At 37.9% G+C, this 26,670-nt stretch overlaps 3 protein-coding genes across 3 annotated transcripts; all 3 read right to left on the bottom strand.

Annotated features, from left to right (window-relative positions):
• Positions 1 to 206: 206 nt before the first annotated feature.
• Positions 207 to 3,661, bottom strand: ctsz (cathepsin Z). The gene is made up of 6 exons (XM_068315870.1): positions 3,402 to 3,661; positions 2,282 to 2,445; positions 1,946 to 2,125; positions 1,726 to 1,876; positions 990 to 1,152; positions 207 to 784 (listed from the first exon to the last, which is right to left on the bottom strand). The coding sequence occupies exons 1-6, from the start codon at positions 3,536 to 3,538 to the stop codon at positions 659 to 661; spliced, it is 921 nt and encodes a 306-aa protein (XP_068171971.1). The 5' UTR covers positions 3,539 to 3,661; the 3' UTR covers positions 207 to 658.
• A 693-nt stretch (positions 3,662 to 4,354) lies between these two features.
• Positions 4,355 to 10,909, bottom strand: npepl1 (aminopeptidase like 1). Its single transcript, XM_068315869.1, has 12 exons — positions 10,643 to 10,909; positions 8,958 to 9,143; positions 8,590 to 8,760; positions 8,416 to 8,505; positions 8,237 to 8,318; positions 7,864 to 8,006; positions 7,549 to 7,626; positions 7,120 to 7,220; positions 6,829 to 6,952; positions 6,459 to 6,635; positions 6,133 to 6,243; positions 4,355 to 5,122 (listed from the first exon to the last, which is right to left on the bottom strand). Exons 1-12 carry the CDS (start codon positions 10,790 to 10,792, stop codon positions 4,964 to 4,966), a joined length of 1,572 nt encoding a protein of 523 aa, XP_068171970.1. The 5' UTR covers positions 10,793 to 10,909; the 3' UTR covers positions 4,355 to 4,963.
• A 336-nt stretch (positions 10,910 to 11,245) lies between these two features.
• On the bottom strand, positions 11,246 to 26,119 carry ankrd52b (ankyrin repeat domain 52b). The gene is made up of 28 exons (XM_068316294.1): positions 25,981 to 26,119; positions 25,165 to 25,248; positions 24,807 to 24,885; positions 24,582 to 24,652; positions 24,282 to 24,482; positions 23,883 to 23,970; positions 22,614 to 22,756; positions 22,047 to 22,259; positions 21,815 to 21,893; positions 21,573 to 21,687; positions 20,719 to 20,801; positions 20,513 to 20,615; positions 20,122 to 20,190; positions 19,905 to 20,045; positions 19,731 to 19,787; positions 19,183 to 19,294; positions 19,008 to 19,079; positions 18,708 to 18,909; positions 18,451 to 18,538; positions 17,978 to 18,095; positions 16,240 to 16,459; positions 15,892 to 15,979; positions 15,708 to 15,791; positions 14,901 to 15,046; positions 14,599 to 14,681; positions 14,122 to 14,204; positions 13,942 to 14,033; positions 11,246 to 13,835 (listed from the first exon to the last, which is right to left on the bottom strand). Exons 1-28 carry the CDS (start codon positions 26,005 to 26,007, stop codon positions 13,645 to 13,647), a joined length of 3,132 nt encoding a protein of 1,043 aa, XP_068172395.1. The 5' UTR covers positions 26,008 to 26,119; the 3' UTR covers positions 11,246 to 13,644.
• Between the last annotated feature and the right edge of the window lie 551 nt (positions 26,120 to 26,670).

Raw genomic sequence — 26,670 nt, 5'->3', positions numbered from 1 at the left:
CAGATGGATGAGTTATGCTGAAGATGTCTTTCACATAAAAATTAGGTGAAGGTATTAAGTCATCTAAATAGAATAAAAGTCATAAAGAGGAAGGATTTCATGAGGCTGTGTGTTTATTGACTCTGATGTAAAGCGAAGGTTGATGAATATTTCTAATGTGCAGATTGTTTTATGTGGAGAAAGACTGATTACAACTCCATACTTCATTTAAGGCACTCTTAAAACTTTTATTTCATCTTTTTGACATATCATACTCCAGCATCATTAAAGTAGTGAATGACAAATCCTAAAATCCACTGGATGAGTCAGAATGCAGTGCTAAATTAAAACCAAAAAGCTTTTAATGCCGATGGAGGAATTTCTTTCATATTGACTGAGTATAATGAAAATGTAGTGCGTAGTGGCTGAATTCAGTGCTGAGGTTTCATTCAAAACATTAAAATGACTCAATGTGCACGAATGACAAGATAAAAAATCTCATCTGCTGATATTCAAACGAATGAGCTTGGCACAGTGAAGCGGTTCCTGATTTCAGATGCAAAGAATACCTACAAAATGAAAAACATCTGTACTTATTCCCTTTTTTAAGAATTTGCATATAAAAAGCATCCCATCACCAGAGCAGAGACTTGAGAGAGTGCAGTGATGCTGATCTCTTCTACATGTAGTCTTTGGGGACGATTGGAACTCCAAACATGCAGTCCTCCTCCAAAGCCAGGTTGTATTTGCTGCCACTTCCTCCCTTGTAGGCGCTGGTTACAATCCTAAGCCATCCCTTCTCTCCCTGAGGAGGTGAGAAAACTTAATCAGCATCTATTAACTCATCAGTCACTGTAATCAAACAGACCGGGTGGCTATAAAAGCCTTCTTAAACAACACTAATGATATTTTTACACGGTGTTAACGGACCGAATGCAACAACTTAGAAACAAGTCTTCCTCCAGTCGTCTTTCTCTGTGCTCGTCTTCTGATGTTCAACAAAGACTTACCCACGGCTCTCCCCAGGAGTTACGAACAATCCAGTATTCAACTCCATCCTCTACTCCCCATCCTGCTACAGACACTATGTGGTTGATGAAGGCCTCCTCATGATATTCGGAGAAGACGCCTCCGGTGTAAGCATCAAGCTCCTTTGTGGCCATAATCCCACAGCTGGAGGACACAAATACCACAGACTACTTACTTTCTCTTAGACACACACAGACACACACACCACAGTAACTGCTTCTTCTTTTTACCAATCACACTTCAGTTTCCCCATATTTATACTATTTTTCAATAAGTAACAAAAAAAATTGTAGTGATAGAATGTTGGTATTTCGTAGTATATACGTCAAGTTATTTTATGTCTCCATTTCCCATTAACGTCTATCAAAACCCAAACAAATTTAATATGCACTTGTGTTTCTTCTTTTGTGTAAATCTTTGACGCCAGGTGTTTCAGACTACACAGCCTTTAATGTTGCTGTATCATGTTTGTATTTAAAGTGTAGCTTGTTTCACTAGTAGAACTGCTGCTTTCAGTTAAATCATTGTGAAACACATTCTGCCTCCGTCCTTATCAGAGATGAACTTTCAGAAGCAAACAGGTCACATTGTAAGTGGTCACGCTGTCAGTTCACGCTTATCACCACTGGATTTGTTTGAACATGTGTGACTGTAGCAGTTGCTTGTGGCCTTTGCTTGTCTGGTTCTTCCCCTGGGAAGCTTATTTGTAATACGAACCTGATTGGTCCTCTCGCGTAGATCTCCGCCATCATCTTGTCCCTCCCACTGACATCTCCGTAATCCCCCACTTTCCACAGGGTGTAGTTCTTCACGATGTTGCACACTCCAAACGTGGTGCAGGTACCACATTGGTTGAAGGGTTGGCACTCTGATAAAGAACAAGACTCAGACTCAGACAGTGTAATTGTAATTTTTTGTCCACTTATAAGTTACTTACGTTGGTCTTTAGCCTGGTAGTTGTTACAGGTCTCATCTGGGATCCCATGTGTGTTGGCGTACTCCCAGACTCCACTGTGATCCCCCCCATGGCAGGATCCAGCTTTACCACAGTCAATCACGTGCTGCACTGATAGGTATGCTGACGGCCATGCTCCTTTCCGCTGAATGTTGATACGATCTGGTGAGCAAATGTACAACTTTTATTGAATCATGCCTAGGTTAGTACAAGATAAAGTCATTCTGTATCAAGACAGTCATGTGAGGATTGTCAGCCCGTAATGACTCAGCTTGTTTTCAGGTCACCTATGGCAGATCCCCACACCTTGAGTCATACCTGCCATGGCGCTGGTGCTACCGTGGGCCCAGCAGGAGCCACAGTACTGAGGGATGTGCTGGTTCCGTGTGGTGCTCACATAGTTCACACCATTTATGTTCCTCCAGTCCCACGCTTTGGGCAGATCACTAATCTTTATATAATCATGGGGAAGAGGATCAGTCCTGTAGACAGAGAGAGACCATCAAATACATTAGTTCTGCTCAACACGCTCGATCGTAAACAACACTAAATGAAATCGTTATTTTTTTTTAATGTAATAGATGAATAATAGTCACACATCAAGAAAAAAAGCCAATACATCTTCACCAAAGGTCAGTTTTCTGACAACAGATGTGAATTTATTACCACGTTGGTCTCTGTATGTACTATGAATTCTTTATAAATGTATTATAAATGTATTATGAAAACAACATGAGTCAAACGTTCTGCTGTAACGGACCTGAACTATTATAAAAAACAGCTGGCATAAGTTTCTAGAGGCCCCAAGTCTTTTTGTCTTCAAAGATTCACAAGAAAAAACAACAAAAAACATCAAGTAAAGAGTTTCTCATTTAGGAAGTTGTCCACGTCAAATGATTGGTCTTTACACTTGAGGCAGACATCATTTAGTAATCTAACAGTTATATATTGTAGTTATAAATTGTAGTCTAAGAGTTATTAATAGGATTAAAAAGGCAGCCCTGGGACAGAGTGACCATACACTATCTCTGGTAATTTGACGGGATTCAGATTTATGTTCAAGAACCTCGGGAATTTATTTAAACATCCTGAGTCCATCGCGTACTGGTGTTCAGGTGAAAACATGGAACACTCTTCAAGAAAAACTTCAGTCGTTTCAGTTTTGACTTTGACCACAAACATTCAAGAAAAGGTTTCCACCACAGTTTGAACAAACTTGTCCCAAACCCACGTTTGGTCAAATTCAACCATTATTTTCCTGGAACACTTGAACATCCCGGTGACGTTTACGTCACCTCAGGCGGATGGAACCGCTGATAAAAGGCTATCTTTAGAGAACAGTTGCACGTTAGTTAGATAAAAATTTATTTAGTTAATGCTTCTCTGAAACTATTAAAAGACTAATTTTTTGAAAGAAGTAAAAATATGCTCAACTCACTTCAGTCCGAAGCCGTGCCTCCTGGGTGTTCGGACATAGCATGGCTGCTTCGGGTTAAAAAACTGTCCCGCGAACGCACCGCAGAGCCCTGCGGAAAACAAAGCCACGGTCAGCGAGAGCGGAGACATGGAGCACATCAAACCGACGACCGGCGGCTTTAACAGGGGAGAACTTCAAATCACTGGCGCGCCCCGGGGGGAAGTCAGTACTGACACACCGGCACCGACTCTCCAGTCATGTGAGCAGTAAATCACATGGCATGAGCCAGCCACATGACCTACAAGGAAGTGTTAGACGATGATGATGATGAAGATGAAGATGATGATGATGATGATGATGATGATGATTATGTTTCACTCTATGCTCAGGCCAAACAAGAAGAAAGCATGCAGGGCATTTTCCTCCACCAACAAACCACAAACAGAGTCAATCTTAATTTACAAAAATCTCTTTTTCATGTCGATCCTGAATTAAATGCACCCACAGGGGTCACACAACAGGTTGAACTACACTACTTCCCTGTTTTCGCAGTAGTTCTCAGGTACCTTTATTAATGGCAAAATCTCACATCAAAAGCAAGCAACCTGAATAAAAGGTTATATTGGATGTAGAATTTAGTGAGTTGGAAAATAAATTAAAAAAACCCCCAAACATCTGGATTATGTTTCATAGTTTCAGCAGAGTTCCAGTCCAATAGGTTGTGACATCATATAGATATTTCTGCCTGTCTATAATAAATGCTTGACATTGACTGTTGGTCAAATATATGAGTCCAGCAGGACAGAATGACTGAATAGTCAACTCAGATGTAAGAACTTGTTAAATCTAAAAACTCCACTTTGAGGTTTCAGCTATATTTACATCACATTATATTTTCTACAATCTCATCTTTCAATTTAAAGAGGATTTTAAAAAAAAATTTTTTTTGGAGTGTTCATCAAATACACACAGAGTTCAGGTGGCATCGCCTTTATTGAAAGACAGTATGATTGTCACAAGAGTGGAAAAAGATAATGGAATCCAATACTTAAACTTACAGTGAACATGTTGGATGGCTATTTTGTGTTGGCAAATCCCTTGTAGCGCTGCTCTGCAATTACACATCTGACATGTTTGCAAAAGTTCGAAAGTGAACTTGATCCTAAAATCTGTTCACAATTCAACAATACAAGTAAAAACAAAGTCAAGTTATACAACAAGAAAACCAATGAAGTATTCTTAACAATGTCATAGACAGAATTTGTAGGAAAATCATTGCTTTAGATTAAGTATCAATGATTTCAAATGTCTGCTGATGAACAGTTTGAACGGCTTGAGAGGTAAAACAACAGTAAATGAACAAACTATGGAGGTGATCAGTGCAGCAAAAGTGAAAAGACGAAGTAGTACGGCCCATGTTTTCCATCACTCAATAATAACATACAACATTTACTGCCTTTTTTCTTATTCAATGAAGTCAAATTTAATCAAAAACAGGAAGCTGAATCACAGTGTTTCAACTTGAACCGAACGTCGCATCAACAGTTGGGCAGTGTGTTGGCGTGTAAACCGTCGGGTATGCTCTACACCAGCCTTCGCCTCTTGCAGTCACGCTCCATTTGGTCTTCACGCAGAATGGCGTCGGCGCCCAGAGGTGACACTTTGTTCAGCATGGAATCCTCTGACGCTTGACCAAACAGGGCCATTAGCAAAGCCACACCAAACCCAGTGGCACGCTCCCCCTGAGAAGACGGAATGGAAATGCAATGTTACACTCTTTGTGAAAACTGACTCTGAAGTTAAGATTACGAGAAGTGAAGAAATACTTTAATAGCTACAGAGTAAAACAAGTAAATTTCACTTCTTCAAACTTCAGTCCCACTTATTTATTGGTTAACAGTGTTAATAATTTTTTTTAAATATTTAGTCACTTTTTAAAAAATTGCATAATATGACTGACTTAGAATGGGATTTACTTGCTGCAAGCATATCTCTTAGCTTCGTTGATAGTTAAAAAGTTGTATTTTCAGTATATCTGGCTAAAATCCATAAGTATGAAACCATTTTAAATTTTTGAAAGTGTTTTTTAGAACAGCCCTAGACTCTGGTTCCCAGAGTTGAAAAAAACATATATTATCTTTAAAAGTTTTAGTACAATATTTTGTATTTTTGCAGCCAATCCTGCTGCAGATCAACAAACACTGAATTGTTACACAAGGATCATCTCTGAATGATACAAACTTTAGTTGACAGATCAACTGCTTTAGCCATAAAAGCTTCAGTTTAACTATGAAACTATGAACTGGAACATTGGGTGTTGTCCCATCACTTACAATTGAAAGTCCTTTTAGAAAGGCATGAGGAAGTCATTACAATGACTAAAACCGGTTTCTGCTCGTGAACATGTCTGAATATTCTTTTACATCTTTAATGTTTGAAGCAACAAAGCATTTTTATAACAGCTGCACAGTGTAAAAATCCATATTTAGATACAGAAATTTAATACCATTCAAAAATTATTAGGCTACAATGAAAGTTCTGTTGGTCACTGCTTAAAGAACGGTGTACTCAATCCTATTTTCATGTCTTCAACTTCAAAGCAGTCTGAGGGACTCTTTGTCAAGTAGGAAGCAGCTGAAAACCTTCACACAAATCCAGTAAGAATTACCATCATAAAATTATGATGATCAACTAATTTGTTCCAGATGAGAGGATAAACTAATGGCACTCTGTTGGCACACCAGGTACTCACAGCATGGACAGGAGAGGCGATATCAACATGGACCCAGATACCGGGCCAATCAAAGCCCAAGTGGGAACCAATGAAGAGGCCAGCGCAGGAGCTCTGGGCGTTCTCTCGGTCCTGACAAAACACAAAGGATGACAAACATCAGCAAGTCCTCTCGTCAGGTGTGCCCCATTTAACACATGTATATAACCAACGTCCTTCACATCTTTGTTGGCACGATAAGAACAGAGCCAATTAATCTACTCTTGAAACATTCCAATGCATCGGATTTCAAGACCCTTTGACGAGTCTCAGTTATGTCCGTGATGAATCTGTGCTTCGTCACTTACTGCCACAGAGTTTTTCATGTCAGCCATGGCAGAGGTGAACTCGCTGAAGTGCAGCTCGGGGCAGTAGACCAGAGGGTGAGCCAGATCTCCGCTGCTGCGGCCGGCGCGAACGCACGCCACCTCCCACTGCTCGTTGTTTGTCATCACAGCTGCGTGGTGCTTCCCTGTGGCGATCCCCTGGATGACAGAAGCCACACAGAAGGCTTTGTATACAAAGGCTAAACTGGAGGAAGTGTTCATTTCTTTGTTGATTTGGTCTCTTCAGGGGATGAGTTCAAAATATTAAAACCTTTTCTGCCTTATTCTTAAGGGTGTATCTGTTGATTTCTGATAAGAGGTTGAGAACCTATCTGCAAGACGCGGCGCTCACCTGTGCCCCTGTCAGTGTGGCCATGTCCAGAATAATATCGGCCGACAGGTCTTTGCTGGAATACACCACTCCATCAGCCAACACCAGCCTGCCTTCTGCATCGGTGTTGTTGATCTCTACTGTCCTGCAAAAATGACACACGTAAAGTAAAAATGTACACTACAGTCCACGATCATCACTGTTCATTTTGCTCTCAGTTTCTGTGCTATCATAATGTGATGGGACAAAACAAACAAAACCAGCACCAGCGAAAATCAGGTAGTTTGCCATATGATTAAAAAAGTGTCTCACTTTCCCGAGTAGAGCGTGTGAATATCATCGGGTCGTGTGGCTGTGGGTCCAACAGAATTCTCAGCAAGGCAAAAAACAGCATGGAGGTTGTCCTTAAAGCCCTGAAGCAAAAGGAAACAGTTGGAAAGGACAAGTGAAAGTTTCCATCAGTGTTTGTCCAGACATAATATTCATGGACTGGTGATTACATTACATCAATGAACTTCATCACGTGGTGCAACTGTCCAGATCCCTAACAGGCTAACATGAGTCAGCTTCTAAGTCATGTTGTTGAATGTTCACCGAAAATATATTTTTCTACAGAATATTAAAATTTCTAAATTAAGGTGACGTATTAATCCCAGAAGGCAGCCGAACAGTTGTCTGGGTTATATATGAATTCTGAAATTGTAATAAACTGTTTTGGATGGGTTGAAAACAATACTTAACCTGTTTAACAGTTGCTCTGAAAGCTCCTAAGATAGCAGCAGCTCCACCACAGTCCCTCTTCATGCCTGGCATTGTGGTCTACAAACAAGTAGATGATGACATATAAAAAACTGGTGATCTCTGGTGTCACACTTTGCATTTCACTGAGCTGTGACCCAGTAGTCCACATATCTCCATGCAGTAAAAAAGCAAATTTACAGTCCACACGATCAAAGCGATCATATTAATGTAATAAAGTTTCCCTGATAATCAGAAAATCTACGATTAGACTTAAAGTAGTGATCATGACCCCTCCTAAGGGAACAACAGCGCTACCTTTCCCTTGATGCTGAGTCCTCCGGTGTCGTACACGATGCCCTTGCCCACCCACGCAATTGTTTGGGTTGCACCATCTGGTTTGTGGCTCAAGATTGCCAATGCAGGCGGATGCTCTGCTGCCTTGCCAACTCCATAAATCCCTGAGAATAAATAATATTCGACAATGATTTAAATAATAACCAGCTTCAGAAACATCTTTCAACTAGCTCAGATGATTTGATTACAGGGTGGAAGATTCAAGTAATAATTTATGACCACAATGCATCAAAGCACACAAACAATCCATACAATAAACCGAGTATTCTGGCTGGTGAATTTTTTTAGTATTGACAAATAATACTGATTTAAAACACAAATACAGCCACAGTACCTCCAAACCCCTTCTGGTTCAGTTCCTCTCCACGAATTATTACTGGAGTAATTCCAAGTTCAGTTCCCACAGCCCTGATTTCCTAACAGAAAAATGCTGTCAGTACCTGGGGGGGTTACATCAAAATAACTGCAACTCATTAGAAATATTCCCACATTTTAAAAAAATGTTCCACTTACATCTAAAAAGTGATCTGTATTCATCTCATTGCATGGTGTATCCACGATACGAGCTGCCAACCGTACTCCATCAGCAGCGTTGGTGATGCACTGAACAGAGAAAATTCCTTCAGCTACACAGTTAAAATTCACCACAGCAATTCTTAAAGTACCCTAAATCCTATAATAAAGTACCTCAAGTTCTGCTGCATCCAAAGCACTGCTCTCTTGTCCAACAATCACAAACTCCACAGTGACATGCTTCTTCTCCACCCTGCGTGATGATGAGGAGCGTCGAGTAAAGATGGGAAAAGCTCTGGCAATGGCACAAGAAGAGGCAAACACATCTGAACGCTCACACGCCATCTGAAAAAGGAAAGAAGCATTCATGTCAACCTTTTGATTCACCTTAATTTGAAGACTTGCCTGTGGCCATAGAGCTGTCAGAGGCAGTCATGAAATGATGATATAGCTTTGTGATTCTCCTCATCTCAATGGATGAGGACAAAGGAGGGCATGTTTCTAATGAGACTAGAAATGGTATAAAACTCAAAGGTACCGACCACAATGCAGCGGCTGCTCCCTCCAGGCAGGCAGGAACGGACCAGACGAGACACAAAGTGGGCAGAAGATGGACTGTTGTGTCTGCTGACGTGAGAAGGAAGTGCAGCCACAGCAGCATGGTTGAGGTACAGGGGGCAGCTGTCGGTGGGGTTTGGGTTCAAAGCACTGAGGGCTGCCTGCCAGATCTGAGAAAACACCAAACAAACTGACAGCTGACTGTGAAGACGGCAAAGTGAGACAAATTTAAGTAAGAGTAATTAACACGACAAATAATACAGTAATCTGCAACTGTTCTTGGTAACTGATTAATCATCTGGTCACTTATTTTGCACAGCCATTAACTTTTTACAACATCTCAGCTGAGATGATCTGTGATAACAAACTGCAAATGGATGTGGATGGGCAATACAAGGCAGTTGCAGTCATCATGACACACTTTAGGTAATAATGAGGGTAATTTTTTAAAACTAATTAATCTATACAAACTATCTTGATATAATTCAAGACTACAACTGTTTTCTTAATGAAATGAAAATTGTAATTATAACAGCTAGAGTAACCTAAGGCTACTCCATTTACACACCTTCCACGATGATATTTTAAACCTTAGTTTAAAAAAAAAAAGCTGGTTTTGGAGAAAATATTTCCTCCATTTTAAATTTGTCTGTTTTTTGTGATAATTTTCAAGATTTGAACTTCAGTCATGCTTGACTATTTTGAGCCATCTTATGCCAGGACAGAGAAAACATAACAGGTGGCGTGGTCTGACAAACACTCCATTAGGGTGACAAAAGCCCACCATTCCACGATGGAGCCTCAATGGTATCAGTTCACAGCCAAATGAAAGACAGATCATCAACCAAAAATCAGTAGCACCCCAGCAAATTTGGAGATTAACTAAATTTTGTATTTTTTATTTAAGTTTATAAGTTAATATACAGTACAGTATTACGGTTTTCAAGAAGATGCCTGAAGTCTTCTATGGGTCATGTGAGACTGTCTCATCATCATCACCAGCATCAGTCAGTATAATGTGTCCACTAAGTTGGGAAGATCAGCAGCATTCTGTGGTCACTCCTTCACTCTTCATGCAGGTGTACTCTGTCCATCACACCAAATTGGTAGGAAGTAATCACGTTGGGTAATGATTACCTAGAGCAGTTTTATGCTTGGCAGGAAACCTTGATTTAACCTCACAGGCTCCAATAAGACCCCTCTGAACGACAGATTCCTTAAATCAGACCTTCATATTCTACCTTCAGACTTAGAGGAATGGTCTCTGGTAGTCATACGATCCTGTGATCTTATGGAACAAACTCCTCTCAAAGACAGGAAATGGAACATGAAGACTTTAAACTCATCGGCCATCCTGAGAATCGTTCTCATTTCAATAGAACATCAATCGTTAGTAAAGACAAGTTACATTACGAGATTTATTATTTTCAAAGACTAAAACTAGTTAACAAAAACAAACACATCATTAATCAGACCGCGAAATGCTTCCTAATAATATCAAACGCTACTTTCAGAGCTAGCTGATTATCCTAACTAGTAGGATGACGACGCATTATTTGAATCTATTAATTTCAGCGAGCTAACAGCGAACCTTTAGCTGACGTCTGCTTCGAGTAGCACGCAGCTAACCTTAGCTGTTACCCCAAAATTGTTGCTGTTGATAATTTACCTCTTTGGTTACGACTGGTTGCAGTTTTCCTTTAATCTGGTTCCAGTTCACTTGCTGCAGGGTGGCGTGCTGTCCGATAATCAGCACAGGCCGATTCTGTGGCTCGGAGTCGCCAGCAGAAGCCTTAAACTCCAGAGTGACGTTAGCCATTTTCACGACAGCAAGCTAGCTCAAATGAAAGTAGACAGACTGCTGTCGTTCACCGGTGTAAGCGGACCGGCGACGGCAGCCGAAAGAGGACAGAAGAGATTTCCACAGATTTACACGTATGAGCTGAAACATGGGAGACGTAGGACGTGGTGGGCGGAATAAACGAACGGGACCGGGGGGGCTAATGAAGGGTGTACGACACTTTTACCTGAGTAAACCATCATTTTTATAATCAAGAGTAAATTCAAATATTTGTTAAATATAAAAAACATTATACATCTATATATATATTATATACAAATATGTACTATACAGTATAAACTACATACACAGTATATATTTATCATACACACACAGGTACTATATAAGTATATATATATATATATATATATATATATATATATATATATATAATCCCATCATGACATTCAAAAAAGATCAACAACCTTTGTTTTTATGCTTTTTTAATTAGCCTGGGTGAAATTATAATCCAGCATGACTTTTATGAAGTATGGAATACTTATTATACCATCAGGTTCAGTACAGAGTGTAACTTGAGGCAAAAATTCAACTGTCAAAGAGCAAACAAACAAACAAACAAACAAACGGAAAAAGAAAAGACGATTACAAGAAATAGTGGTACCAAAGGGCCCTGAACACTCGAGCAATTTTTTTTGTTTTGACTGTATTAAATCATTATTGATATCCATATTTAATTCCAACTAAGTTCTGGTTTTAATAAAATGTCAATATGTACTTGGTGTACATGTTGTTTGTCATCAAAACGAAGAGGAAAATTCGCAGAAATAACTTCAAAATGTTTCATTTATTCCTCAAAAGAATTCCATCCATAACTAAACCCCAGAGAATTCAAGTGAGATAGTGTAGAATGAAATATTTATAGCAGTTTGTTCGCATGAAAAGTTGCCATGGAATACTTTCTGAACATGACTCCTAAACACAGCAGTTTTATCAAGTACAAAAATAAACTTGAACTGAATCAGTTGCTGCTTTTGACAGTAAAACTTGCTAAATGTAGTTTCAGATTTTACATTGTATTTGCATAAACGTTAAGAGCATATAACACTGGAAAAATTACATTTTCAAAGTAAATAATTTAAAGCATTTTAAGGTAATACAGCAGGTATTGATTAAAAGAGAAAAATAAAACTATTAAAAAGGGAAAATATAAATAATTTTTTAGTTTATAAAGCTTTCTGTGGCACCAACAACGGGACATTGACAAAATGTCTCGTTTCTGGTGAGTGCTAGAAATTTTCCCACGGGTATTAGAAACTCTCTGGTGGTAAAAATTATGATCATCTTAGAATTACTCTGATAATCCAGTCTACATTAATTTTCTGTACATCCACCTTTACCCATTAAGTTAGTCACATGATGTAATCATTTTCACATCAGAGTAATGACCTGATGTAAACTGGTATATCTCTCAAAATAAAGCATAAGACATCAAAATTAGTTTTAACAAAACAAACTCAGCCAGAGTTTGTGGGAGGAGAACAGTGGGTATGGGGTAAAGTAAAACTATTGCATAACTCATACCATGGCTGCTGTGCCATCTGTACCAATCTATCATGTGAGGGAAAAAAATAACTCACAGAAATTACTGTCATGTAGACTTTTAACAACTACAATTAAATAAATCCACAATTATTTTCTTAATCGTCAAAATTCTAATTATCTACATTGAATTTCTTAAAAATGTAAAAATCTTCGTAAAAGTTGAAATTTCTGTTTAACTGGAGTCAGCTTTCACACATTCCAAACTTCATCAGAAATTGCTACAATTCAGCTTATTCTTCAAGTTGACGTATACTGTATATATCCTATGGCACTGTGCACTTTAATAGGATTAAGAAAAATAATAACCCACTCATTGAAGTCATCTGCATTAATGCTGAGAAATTACACACTTTCTAAGGAGGCAAGACTTTCACACTAAAAACTTAAAACAATAGTTTGTCTTTATCCTTCAAATAGATCTTTTACATAATATCCAGTTCAAAATGTGCTTTTCGTAGAACCAAAAGTACAGTATTTTGACCTGAGGTTAATTCTCAATAATTTGGGATTTTCAAGATAACAAAAGTACAGTACTAGGTTACCTGCATTATAAGGTAGTCTCTATAAACTATAGCTTTAATACTATACACATGCCTTTGAATTTACTACACTGGTAAGTAACTTCAGTAAAACATGATATTAGAATAATGTATGTATATAAATGTAGTTCCTGAAAATAGTCTTGTTAATTGCATAAAAGTTTTACAGCACCTGTTAGATCTTTAAAATAAGCATATCAAAAAGACCGTCTAATATGAAAAATACCATTTGCAATTGCGCACACATACATGTCAATTAATCATACAATAATCCCAGTCTTCTTCTTCTTGAATTTGCCAAAGACGAACACAGGGACTTCAGGCATTTATGGCTTTCTGAGCCAGGAAGTTGAGCCAACAGCAGGAACACATGAGGTGGAGGTTTGTGTTGTGTGTTGGTGGTAAAATTACATTAACTTCTCATGGTTAGCACCTCATTAAAATAATACATGTGATAGAATCATCTTGTTTAACAGAGAACATATTTGGAGGCCTAAGTGATGTCTCTAATTATATTTTAGAGAAGCACTGCTACTAGTCAATGAGCAGGTAGTGCACAAACAGTTGCATATGACATATACTGTATGAAGGGAATAAGGCATGACCATACTTGTTCATGGAGACTTGTACTGTATGTGCGTGTGAAACTTTGGACTACACTGGTATGAAATTTCACTCAAACACTGTTGAACACCTGTGCAGCCAAGTAGTGCCTGCAAGGACATTGGCTTAAGCATGACACAGATTACCATTGGACCCACAGGTGGCAGCAATACCACAGTTTTTCAGGATGTTGTTGCAGTGGGACGCAGTGCCGGCACTGGCCTCTCTGGGAGGGAAAGGCTTCATGGTGGATAGAATGAGGGCCAAACAATCTGCAACATTTTTGTTTGGGGCACAAGCCAGAGCCGGCGTGTGGCCTGCAGAGGTCAAAAGGCACGAGGATCGTCGGTTAATAGTACTTCTGTTTGACAGCAGACACCCACTGGTTTGGTGTTGCATCAGAGAAATACAATTGCTGCTTACCCTCTTGATCTACAGCCATGACCGCTGCTCCTCTACTTAGCAACACTTGCACTACAGTCGCAAGGCCCTTCCTTGCTGCAATGTGGAGGGGCCTGCATGAAACAAAGGGAAAGTTGTTCTAAATGAGCAACACATATATTATTAAAACATCCAGAGAGGACATGCTTTAACAAAACTTACATTTGAAGAGCACAGTTAGTTGCATTTATGAGCGTGGAGTCGTTGATCTCTCCCAGAATCAAAAGAGCACACATCTCATGACCCTGCAGGATACAGCAGATTGTACCAGGTAATAATGTGTTCAGTGTTAGATGTTAGTACGGACTCAAGTTTTCATGCCATGAATTATAGTAAAGTCTGTAAATAGATTAACTTAGTGAATTGCACACTGTACTAGCAGCATTATTCCATTCTTACAATGATGAGACATTGCAGGGTGAAACTGGTATAAATGTAAAATACTTTATAATTTAGAACCATTTAAATTTCCAAGTATGATTAGATTTAAATCAGCTTTTCAGTGAGTTATCACCTCATGTGACAGTTTGCTATTTCACTGTTGCAACACAGATGTGAAAGTTATTATGCAATCGTGTGTGTGTGTGTGTGTGTGTGTGTGTGTGTGTGAGTGTGTGTGTGTGTGTGTGTGTGTGAGACCTTAACACAGGCGAGGTGAAGAGCTGTGTTATTATTGATATCCACCAAGGTCAGGTCTGGCTTTGCGTTGTGCAGCAAAAACTCTGAAATACAGAAAAATAAAAACATATTTGACAACAAGCAGGACTTAATGTTAGCTGCTGTTTTCATGTTTGCAACATTAAAACAGGAAAGAGAAACTTAACGAGAAAAGTGAAAATGATCAATTGTACAGTTACAGAAACTTGATGTCCTGTCCTCTGCTTGAGCTGAAAATAGAGAAGATGAGCTTGATAGCAAACACAAGACACTCAGTCACTAACCGACAGCACTTGTCTGTCCACAGTTAGCAGCAACCATCAGGGCAGAGCGTCCACAATGGTCCACAGCATTGACTTCTGCTCCCTGAGCCAGGACCAGCTGGAGCCCAGCAACAGTTCCTGAATAAGCTGCTGCGTGCAGCGGAGTCCTAGAGGTGAACCAAACACAGACTGAGTAGACCCATTCAATCAGGATGCACAACGTGGAGTTTTTCAACAATAACTGTAATCTTGGCAGATGATAATTGTGGGTAGTAACAATAGCAATGCCAGCAGCAGCAATAATAATAATATACATAATTAAGATAATTAATTATGTAGTTGATACCGTTAAAAACAAAATGTTTTCAAAGTTCTTAGACAGAAATGAAATTCAGGATGAAATGAACAGAATACCAAAAGTCTTAATGACGGACACGATAAATCATGATTTTGAACATCAATTTAGTTTTCAATCCCCATTTTTAAAAAGTACATAAAATTACTTTGAAACTAAATTTCAATGTCTGTAAATTTCTGGAACCTTAAAAGAAAATGGATCACATACATCAGATCAGTAAATGTAATATTTCACTAATTATAGATATCAAGCTAATTCAGAACTTAAAAATGATTTACTTTAAAACAATTCTGGGATATCGTCTAATATAAAAGAAAGTGATAGATTAGCATGGATATAGCTGTTGCTAACAGATCTGTGCTTGAACTCAATATAAATGTAAATTTCTTTACAACATTAACCTGAATCTTTATCTTCACAGCATGACATGTATTTGTTAAAAGCAGAACTCATGTTTTAGCAGGACCCACCTCCCTTTGGCGTCACTGACGTTAATACTCTGGGGCCCGTAAGTCTTCACTAGAATTTTAGCAGCAGCATCATGTCCGTTAACTCTGCACATAAAAAAGTTTTTCTTTTTAGATTTGAAAAAAAAAAAATTAAACGTATCATTACGGTGTTATACAGTACAACCACATCTAATTCAATACTCACAGAGCACAGTGCAATGGAGTGAAAGGATTTCCTTCCTGGTTGCATAAAAGTTTATTTTCAAGTAGAATTTGTAAACATCCTTCATGTCCTACAGATAGAAAAGATGAATGGTTAAGAGACAGATCTTTGTAAAACAATGGTCACCATGCGCAAGCCATGTATGGAAACTTAACTTATTCAACCTCTTAAATAATGGGGATAAGATGGTAGCCTGCTGCTGCAATACCGAAAATATCCTTTCGTAAGTGCTTTTGTAAGTTCAATGTGTAATCTGTGACGATGCCCATGTTTGCTCCACATAACTTTGAACCACTTAAGTGCATTTGAAATAAATTTGCCTTGTCTCACCATGGTAGGCAGCCCAGTGGGTGGGCATGTAACCTCTATAGTCCAGAATGGAGTCCAGAGGGTCGGCTTTCATAGCAGCTTTTAGCAAAATTCTTAACAGCTCTTTGTGGCCGAGGGATGCTGTGAGGTGCAGGGGGGTCCTTCCTTGAGAGTCTCTACATAGAGCAGTGGCCCCATGTTCCAGCAGAGCAGATACACAGTCCTCACTGCCTAACATGGCCTGTAGGGGGAGCACACAGACCGCAGTGAGAGATGAAACATCCGTGGAGTGTAATGTATGTACTGTAAGTCAGGCTTTATAACCTGTCAGAGATAATGACCCAGCCTCTGCCTCAGGCTTTGTCCGTCTTCTTATTGATGGGTTTTTTAAGCAAATCACCCAGTTTATTTTAGAAGCAAGACACAATAGAGAATCTAAAGATATTACAGCACAATTCATGGCTTCTGAGAAAGATGTACAGTAATCTCTCGTTACTCGCGGGTAATGCGTTCCGTGAGTCCCAGAATACAGTGCACTTCTGGATACTGTCAGCCAATAGCATGCATGTAAAGCATCATGTGGCTACCTACAAAAAATCCGCGATGTAGTAAAGCCGTGCATCTTGAAACTCGAACAAGCAAGGGATTACTGTATTACTATATATCAACTGATTGGTTATAGGTTTCTGTAGCAAATAAAATAAATAATTTGAATTTATCAGCAGAAATACCTAGCATTTTTTGGCTTTATATTAGGGCTGTCAGTTTAACGTGTTAATTAGATTAATTATGCTGCAAATTAACGCGCTAAAAAAATTAACGCAATTAATTGTGAGTGGCAAGTCAATGCGCAAGCATTTTAAATTTGGCCCATTGAGGGACCCGTAGGCTGCAGTGACGTCACTTCGTACCTATGCCACTAGTCAAAAACAGGGTGACTGACAACAGAGATGGACGTGTCAAGGATACAGAGTTGTCTGTTGTCAGTTCCTGTAACGTTAGCTTACCCTTTTAAATGCCTGTTGGCATCTTGCTATTGATGTTGCCTTATTTAGAGGCATGTTATAATACTCATTTTGAGTCAGCTTTAGTATTCATTGTGATTGAGAGTCTACTTATTTGCCTATTTAAGACTTAGCTAATTTTATTTCTGAATTTTATTTTATTTAACTGTATTTGTATTGCATTTTTGAAAAATGTGGATTTCAAATCTTCTCTTCTTGGCGTATTCTATTGATTAGTCATGCACTACAATTTTGTAATGTCCTAGAATTCAAATTCTTTATTTGGGGGCCTTAAGCAGGTATGAGATTAAAATGGGATTATTTAAATTAATTACAAATCCTGTAATTAATTAGATTAATTTTCTTAATAGCCAGACAGCACTACTCTATATACAAGTTTGCTTGTATAATGTATTTCCTTTGCTGACAATTTATCTGTTAGACAGACGATAATGCTGAAAGAATTAGTCAGAGCAAAATTGTTAATAATTTGAAACCCTGTTTTGAAACCTTGTAAGTAATTTGGCACAGGTGACTTGTGCAGTGTACTGCCATGGAAATCTAGCCATGTTAAAAAACAGCTACCTTAGTGATATTGACTTAAAATCTAATATTAACTCATGAATATCATTTTGTAGTATAGCCCTCTAAAACATACAGAATTATTTTAAGTGACAAATCTCTTCTTCACATAATCAAATGGATATAAAAACTGAAGACTCATGGACGCACATATGGAAAGCAGATACACTTACAGCTCTCTGTAATGCTGTGAAGCCCTCTTTGTCCGCAGCATCAGCCTTTGCTCCTTTTTCCAAAAGAATGTGGACACAGTCGGTGTGACACCCAAGAGCTGCCAGCATTAGAGCAGTCCTGCATATGGCAAAAAAAAGAAGATATCACTGGGATGATGATATATATGACTTGATTCTAACCATTACAGGGCTGTTCAGTGGGCAAAGTAAACCAACACGCATTATAAATGTAGCTGCATTAAAAAATTACATCACTATTCTATTGTTAATAAACAAAACACAATACACTTGACTCAAATACGTAAAACCCATCTCTGATGCTTTAAATAAAAAAAAAATTTTAGTCAATCAAATCCGATGAAATCGTGGCAGAAAAAAATCAAAACTGTGAAATAGTGTACCTTTCTTGGTGTAGGTAAACTGTATCTGTATTTTATATTGATAATTAACAGAGTATAATAAAAGTGACTCACTGTCCCTGTGTGTCTGGACTGTCGATAATATCACTACTTTGTTCCCCATTGACCAATAGGAGCAGACAGTCCATTTGGCCGCTTGCAGCTACAAAAGGGTGACAAATAAAAAAAAAAAAATCAAGTAAAAATCATCAAATTATGGTTTCAGAACCACAGCATTTATAATGTTATAATAACCATTAATATCCATGAACACAACTCTAACATCAAATGTATACTGTAAGTATTCAGTCCTATATGATTATAAACCTCACCAGCAGCATGGAGAGCCGTCCACTTGCGTTTGTGATCCTTCAGTGTGTACGAGGCCTGATGTTTCATCAGCACCTCCACACACGGTGCAAAACCTCTCTGAGCAGCCAGGTGAAGTGCAGTTCGACCTTCAATATCCCGCACATCCAGACTCACTAATGTCTCAGACAGCAAACGCAGTGCCTCACAGTGACCATAATAGGCCTGCAGTGTCAGAATTCATAATAGCAGAAGATTTAAAAAGGGGCCCTGAATTTAAAGCACATATTTTTTAGTGAGTTCATTGGAAGTGAGCTACTCACAGCTAAGTGCAAAGGACTGACTGGAATATTGCTTTCAACCTCTTCCAGACAATTGAATGAAATCTCCAGGAGCTGCAAGAGCGTTAGAAGAAAAAGAGAACCTGGGTCCAAACTGAAATGAATTATGAATTTCAATCATTCTCCATTCAAACCATCTAATTCACAACATACTGACCAGTTCCAAGTGCTGTTTGTTCCCATAAGCTGCTGCATAGTGAACAGCACTGTAACCCTTACTGTTCTTCAGAGTTGGGTCTGCCCCATTGTCAAGCAAATAGTCTAAACACCTGAGCACACAAAGAACAGGAGGAGCCCTGGGTTTATTCTGAACCAAAAGTCATAGCAGACAGATATTACTTATATTTACATCTCAATGTCTTTTTGATGCTTTTGCAAATACATGGTTTCCTTTAAATGAGCTCAGTTTTTCTAGTACATACAAGATTAATGGATTTCAATGCATTGTGGCAGCAAAATAAAATCATTTTCATCACATAATGTGTTCCAAACATTCCAAATAATCATTTTTATAATGTGTCAATTGAATTAAATTTTTTTCCCCTATCTGCTCTGGTACTTTAAATATAAATGAAGGCAGTGGTGAATGTTTTCTGTCCATTTCCCAAAGCAGATCACATCTAATGCATGAGAAAAAACTTCTCTGTCTACTTCATGATGAACAAAATATGTGCTATAATGCTATAATAGACAAAAGTGACTCACAGAGAGGCTTCTTGGTTTTTTTCCTCTCTGTAGTCAGCGTTAGAGATGGTTTCCCTTCTGTGAAAATGAGATCAAACTGATTTAATGATGTCTGGATTAAAAACAAGGAACTGTCCACATGCTGATGTACTCTGGGTAAAATGACTCAAGACTACAGTGACTGTAAACACTTACATATAGAAGCTGAGTGAAGCAGCAGCGTAGTGCAGAGGGCTGCAGCCTGTCAGATCCAGGTCATTGACTCCAGCACTGGCTCTCACCAGGGAGATAGTGCATTGGCTGTTTCCGTTAGCGGCAGCATAGTGCAAAGGAGATCTGTGAAGCACAGCAGCAGACAGCTGTGATTCAATATCACACCATCCCTGGTATGAAGCTATTCAGCACTGCTTACCTTCCCAAATTATCTTTCACATCCAGGTCAGCAGCACAACTCAACAGCAAGTTGAGACAGTTAATGTTTCTGTTAAAAGAAAAAGATGAACTTAATTTAATGTTTAACTCTATGCATATTACTAAACATGCTGCCCATACACATCATTAAACTAAAATATTATTCTCATTATTACTATAACAATTATTACATAACAAACAGAATCATTTCATCTTAAGACACCAAATATTACTGTCTGGATGATGGACACCATATCACAAAATAAAGAAGGAACCAGTCCAATATTAGACAACATTTTACATGCTGTAAATTTAAGTTAAACTGTACATGCAGTCAAAAAAGTTGGAAAGGTAACAATTAACATAAACTGAGTGTTTGTGTGTCAGCTCACCCTCCAGAGGCAGCTGCATGCAGGCAGGTCCTTCCATGTTCATCAGTGGTGTTTATATCAAACCCAATTGGCAGCTTTTCATACGGTACCATATAAAACTGGCCTGGTTGACAATCAACAATAACGTTGTTAGGTGTAAATGGCATGGATAGTCATGACATAAAAAATAAGAGTATTAATTTGTTTAAGACGTAACAGATGCTCACCGTTTGAGAGTAACTTTCTACAACAGTCTGGAAATCCATGGAGTACTGCTAAATGTAGTGGAAGCATCCCATGAATCCCTTGCCTATAGAGGTCATAACAAATATTTACTTCTAAGTGTGATAATAGAATGATCTGGTTACATCCCACTTCAAACCGGTGGTGAATTGTAATTTTCAGTGTTTGTGTTTGTCTGTTCGTCCGTTCGTTCGTTTGTGATTCCGTCCGTTAGTCCACCAAATATCTTCACAACCGTTGCAGATAGAAAGATGAAACAAAAAGCATGTAACTCAGGCGGAAAAGGGTCTGAAAATGAGATGATGATTGACAAAACTAGGTCAAGGTCAAATTTAAACTTTTGTACGCTCAGGAACCAGATTAGATAGAAAGACGAGGGAGAAGGCTAGTGTGAGTAAGACCATAGATCAAAGCTAGTGCTTTGATCAATGACAGTAGGCCAGAGGTCAGGGCACTAGTTTTGATCTTTGACCTATGCAAGTAGGTGAGGGTAACATTTTAAATTCAGGGATGTGCGGGATGTTGCAGTCTGTGACTGCCTTGGTTCTAGTTAATCTAGTTAATTTCTTGACACTTTAATTTTTTTCCACATTCCAGTTGGTTCTGGATCCATCAGCACTTAGTTAATAGCTTAACATATTGTCTCCTTTCTCACATCCATTCAATATGTGCAATATCCTGAACTGAATGTGTGTGAGTTACTACACTGTAGTTGGTTAGCATTGCAATAAATGTTAGTTTCATGCCTGAAATGATGGGAAGACAATTATAGAGGAAACACGTCTCAGACAAAAAAACTCAAACAAACTTGAAACATCCCGGGTTCAAACACACTCACTTGGTCTTGTCAGCACCATTTGTCAGAAGAGTACTGATCAGTAATTCCTGACCGTATCTGGCAGCGACATGAAGAGGAGTGTTTCCATACATATCAACGCAGTCAATCTCCCCACCTGTGTATAGAGGGGCAAGGAAACATAAATAAAACTATACTATATGTACAATTTCAGTTTCAGATCCAATCATTTATTACAATGAGCATTTAAGTGGTTCATAATTTTTAAAAAAAATGTCTGTTACCATTTTGAATAAGAATTTGAGAGCCTGTGAAACGTCCATGCATAGCAGCCATATGCAAAGGGCTCTTCCCTTCTTTATTCTGTTCAAGACAGATATTGAAAACATCACATAGACAAATTACATCATAAATTTTTACAATATGCAGATTTAATTTTATGAACAGTACTTGCAATATAGCAACATATTACTTATTTTCCCTTAGCAAACTATTTAGTCAAGACAAGCCTTTCACCTGTACATTGAGGTCAGCACCATTATTGACTAGCAGCTCTAGACACAGCACCCCGGTAGAAGAGGCCGCAGCGAGATGAAGCGGCGTGTTGCCATGATGGTTGAGCTGATTAATGTTGGCGCCACAGTTCACCAGCTCAGAGGCCACAGTGTCATGTCCCGAGTAACAGGCCATGTGGAGCGCTGTGTTCCCAAAAATGTTTAGTTCGTCAGTCTGAGACAAGATTGAGGAGAAAAATGAGCAGTTTAAAATTAACCATATCCGGTGGTTTAAATAATTACAGTATTTTTTGACAGCTAAGGAAATACTGAACATGATAGCAGTGTTAAAAGATGAGTGAATACAGGAAATACTAGAGACATTACAAAATAAAAATGGTACTTCTGAAGATTTTACTTGTTCATAGAGAAAGAATGGTACGTAATATTAACTTTTTATACTTTAGCTGTGAATATAATGATGAATCATGTGACATGATGACTGCTGAGGCAGGAATATGACCGACCAGAGAGCATGACAGTAATCAACAGCTCCAATATCTTACTTCAGGACTTTAAGCCACTTTACCTCCACCATCAGTCGCAAGAGATATCTGACCACATCTAACTGTCCGCTGACGGAAGCAGCGTGGAGCGGGGTGTAACCTTGTATGTCCTTGCACTTTACATCAGCTCCCTGAGACACCAGCAGCTTCAAAACGTCCACATGACCTGGAAGAAGAGCTTCACATTTACTACAAGCATCTGCTAACTGCACAAATGTCATGTGACATGTTTGTAAACTGTATACATTAGTGAGCATGCACGCTAATTTTGTTGTGACTTTATTTGAAGGATGTGATTTGCTACATAAATATTCATAAGTTAATAATTCATGCCAGACAGTTCATCTGAGATATGTTAAATATGTAGTTAAAAGAATATTTATGTATTTTATTTCATAGTATTTTTATTAGGAAAAGGGGAATAAGTTAGGAGCTAAAAATTGAAATTGATTACTTGTTTATGGCGGTCTGATTTCAGTGACGCACGAGGTGCAGAGAAAAAAAAAACAGTACACGAAGAATTGTTGTTAGCAGGCAAGCTAAGAAACCTCAGTTGTTTTGGGACACCTACAACTCTTTTTTTTAAATTCAGTAAAGAAAGCCGCCTCAGTACAAGGACAGAGTCTCGTCTCGTCATTTTGTCGAGTTGAATTCATTACAAATTTAAAACAATATTGTAATCAGATTTGACTATATTGAGAGCGCGACCTTGGTTTAACTGAAATAGGCTGAGGTTGTGTTGATAACCAAAACCAGAATTATTTAGTTATCATTAATTAAGAACCAAGTTTTAATACTATATTATTTTATACCATCTATCTCTTTATGTCCAGAACAAAATTATTTTCCTAACTTACAAATATAGATCAAACTCATGTGAATCAAGTGATCAGTCATTCAAAAGTGTCGATGAAGTCGATCAGATCTGATTAGTCTTGTTCATACATTCTCTACAAACACATCATGCATCTCTTACGCAATTTTTTATAATTAGTCTAACTTAAGCATGTGAAAATGTTTGTAAAAATATTTTTTAACAAAAATAACCATCGTAGCTCATCATGTGATTGTAAGAACATCTTTTCAATTTCAATGGCCTCAGCAAAATCCCAGAAAAATGTGAAATTGTTGGGCCAGTCTTTTTGTAGTTAAAATGTTAATAGCATCCATCTGTAACTGTGAGTCAGTTCTCAGGTATTTGGTGGGTCCTGGCTGATTTTTAACTTGGTTATTTTTAATTTATTGTATATTGATGTAATTTATGATTAACATCTATTCCTTATGGTTCTTACCAAGGTATGCAGCCCAGTGGATTGCCTGCCTTTCCTTCTTATCTTTGGCACAAGCATTGGCACCTTTGATCAGCAGCAACCTCACCATCTGCAGAAATATAACTGGGTTAACCACGGTCACTTTACAATCATAGTCAAGTGGACCACACAGTTTTGGCTCGAGAGAAGCAACACGCTAAAACATTTAGCTTTGGCTGTATTTTGACTACTAATAAATGTTTTGAGAAAACAAAGTATATTTACCACTATGCTCCACAAACTACAATAACTCAGACAACGTCCACCAGTTATTAATCATTATCATAAACAACATTATACTGTACTTTCCAGCAGTGCTATTTAGACTGTCAAAAGAAATATATAACATTGTCATACTGTGTCATGAACTGTACAGCTCACCTCACTGTGTCCGCTGTGTGCTGCGTGATGTAGCGGCGTCCTCCCTGACTTGTCAGCAACATCGAGGCTGCGTACATGTGGTATCAGAGCTAAAGCACAACCTGCAGCCCACTTTGCAGCTGCCATGTGTAACGGTGTATGCCAGAATTTGTCTTTTCCGTTGACCTCTGCTTTGTGCTTTAGCAGCAACTCCACAGCTTTCTGAGAACAAAAAATTCAAAGATAACAATAAAAAAAAAAAACTTCTAAAATTTGGTGGTCAAATCCTGCTGTAAAATAGGAAATAAAATATTGACATACTTCATTTTGTGAAGCGGCTGCCCGATGTAAAGGAGTCAGCAAGCCCTGGTCCTTAACATTGACATTCGCACCTGCAACAGAAAGAAAATGATAAATTTTAGTTTTGAGTAAATTGAAGTTATTCTATACTTGAATGCCTCATTGCATTCATTAATTACTAGAGAAGATAAGATAATTTGTAGAATTTGTTTTTTCAGACACATTATAGAATGGCCTTCATTTTACCTGAAGCAATAAGTAGTTCCATGGTGTTGACATCCCCCAAATAAGCGGCAGCATGAAGTGGTGTGCTTTGCTCTTGGTCCTAGAAAAAACAAACAAACAAAAACAAACAAACAAAAAACAAATCAAATGAGGTAGTTAAATGGCATCAAATGTCTGAAAACCATTATGCCAAAACCAAAGATGGTATACATATACAGTATAATTGCAGAAAATCTGCCCTGGTTGTGAAAAAAGATAACTTATTATAACAGCTAAAAGTCACTGAAACTGGTACAAGCTCAATATACATTTTGCACACAAATTTCTTAATGCAATATGCAGAAAACAAATCTAAACAGTTACAATGTGATGGAATTACCAGCAAATTGACATCTTCATTGTGGTTCAATAAAAATGTCACCTCTTCTGTGTTTCGGCTAAATACAGCCTGGACCAGTGGAGACTGAAACAGATATTTGACAAACACACATTTGTTACACAAAAACTTCCTTATGTTGTAGGAAGCAACAATCCTCATAGAAGCAGTGATTAAACACAATTTCAGTTAAACAGCAGTAATCAGCAAATAGCTTTAACTCTGCAGTAATAATAAATATATCTACAAAATTAGTTTATAGGGATACCAAAAACTAAGTCAGGGTAAAAAATGAGTAACAATGTCTCCTATGTGCATTTCAAGATACTATGTGTCAAAATTGCCTTTAGAGATATAAAAAAACTAGCAATGTGTATCCTGAAGTTTACTTGAATTGAGGATATATATTCAGTGTACTATTTTTTTAGTTACATCGTGCAAACCTTAATTTTTACTTTAGGAACTTTTAAGTAATGGATCATCAAAACTTGTATCTATGGATAATGTTAAGCATACAACCAAGACAGAAGAGAGTCATATAACAGATTAGATTATAAATTGATAAATTGATGTATAAATCAGTTGTTTGTCAAGTTTTTGACCACTGATGGAGTCGAACATGAAGAGCATCAAAAAAACTAAAACTGAAGTTTAGTAAACTCATGTTCGAAACTGAATTTGTCATCATAACCAGCCTGATAGCAAACTTTGCTCGACATGTCGCTAACATGATTAGCCCGGTGTTTGCAGTGATGGTCAGAAGTAGGGTTTAACTATTACACATTACTTTCTATTGAACAGTAAATCCTTAGTTATTACCTGGTCCTTAATATGTCTTAATTCCATATCCCAATCAGTCTGAAAGCTCCTTCGTTGAGACTACATGTCACTTTATAGTAGCTGGTTAGCCTAGCGATAGCTAAAGTAGCTGCTGGGGTATGTGCTGCTGCCAGACTATCGCGAGGAAAGTTAAAGAACGTGATCCACTGGAAGAGACTTACCAACCATTTAACGGAGGGTTTTCTTCTTCTTATGTGTATTGTTTTTTTTGTTTTTTTAAAAAAACATTTATGGGTTTCGTTATGTTCTTATTGAAAATATTTCTTAAAATAAATCTATTTTCCAAATTACTGGAAATATCACAACACATCACCTTTATAAATTTTTACAAAGACAATTACCGTTGCATCAATTTTTAAAAAAATAGTTGAGTCTTGAATAGAACAAAAATCAGTACATTTTGTGTAACATAATGATATGATGAGTAAAATTAATAGTGTGTATAAAATATCTGATTTAGCTAAGTGAAGTATTTAGTCCAACACAAATTTTAGATTAAATCATACTAAAATATCTGTATTTCTGAAGTTTAAACCAAAAAAATTAAACTGAAAAAGATGGTGGTATGTCCTATAATTTTATCCTCACATACATAATTTTCAGTATCTGATCATTTTACTTTGCATTAATTACAGTAATTTATTGATATGCTCAATGACGTCATTGCGT

The sequence above is a fragment of the Antennarius striatus genome, chromosome 5, assembly GCF_040054535.1.
Source record: "Antennarius striatus isolate MH-2024 chromosome 5, ASM4005453v1, whole genome shotgun sequence".
Classification (NCBI taxonomy): Eukaryota; Metazoa; Chordata; class Actinopteri; order Lophiiformes; family Antennariidae; genus Antennarius; species Antennarius striatus.
The sequence above is the reverse complement of the archived record's forward strand: the minus strand, read 5'-3'. Positions and strand labels throughout refer to the sequence as shown.

Excerpts from the sequence above, each read along its gene's own strand:
- npepl1 (XM_068315869.1), bottom strand. The coding sequence starts at position 10,792 with ATGGCTAACGTCACTCTGGAGTTTAAGGCTTCTGCTGGCGACTCCGAG. Across the intron at positions 7,221-7,548 it reads TCAGAGCAACTGTTAAACAG|GGCTTTAAGGACAACCTCCA; the intron begins GTTAAGTATTGT and ends CTTTTGCTTCAG. Across the intron at positions 6,244-6,458 it reads ACATGAAAAACTCTGTGGCA|GACCGAGAGAACGCCCAGAG; the intron begins GTAAGTGACGAA and ends GTGTTTTGTCAG.
- ankrd52b (XM_068316294.1), bottom strand. The coding sequence starts at position 26,007 with ATGGAATTAAGACATATTAAGGACCAG. Across the intron at positions 20,802-21,572 it reads AATGGTGCTGACAAGACCAA|GCAAGGGATTCATGGGATGC; the intron begins GTGAGTGTGTTT and ends TGACCTCTATAG. Across the intron at positions 15,980-16,239 it reads CCACTGGGCTGCCTACCATG|GACATGAAGGATGTTTACAA; the intron begins GTGAGACAAGGC and ends TTCTATCTGTAG.
- ctsz (XM_068315870.1), bottom strand. The coding sequence starts at position 3,538 with ATGTGCTCCATGTCTCCGCTCTCGCTGACCGTGGCTTTGTTTTCCGCA. Across the intron at positions 1,153-1,725 it reads TACGCGAGAGGACCAATCAG|CTGTGGGATTATGGCCACAA; the intron begins GTTCGTATTACA and ends TGTGTCCTCCAG. Across the intron at positions 785-989 it reads ACTCCTGGGGAGAGCCGTGG|GGAGAGAAGGGATGGCTTAG; the intron begins GTAAGTCTTTGT and ends TCACCTCCTCAG.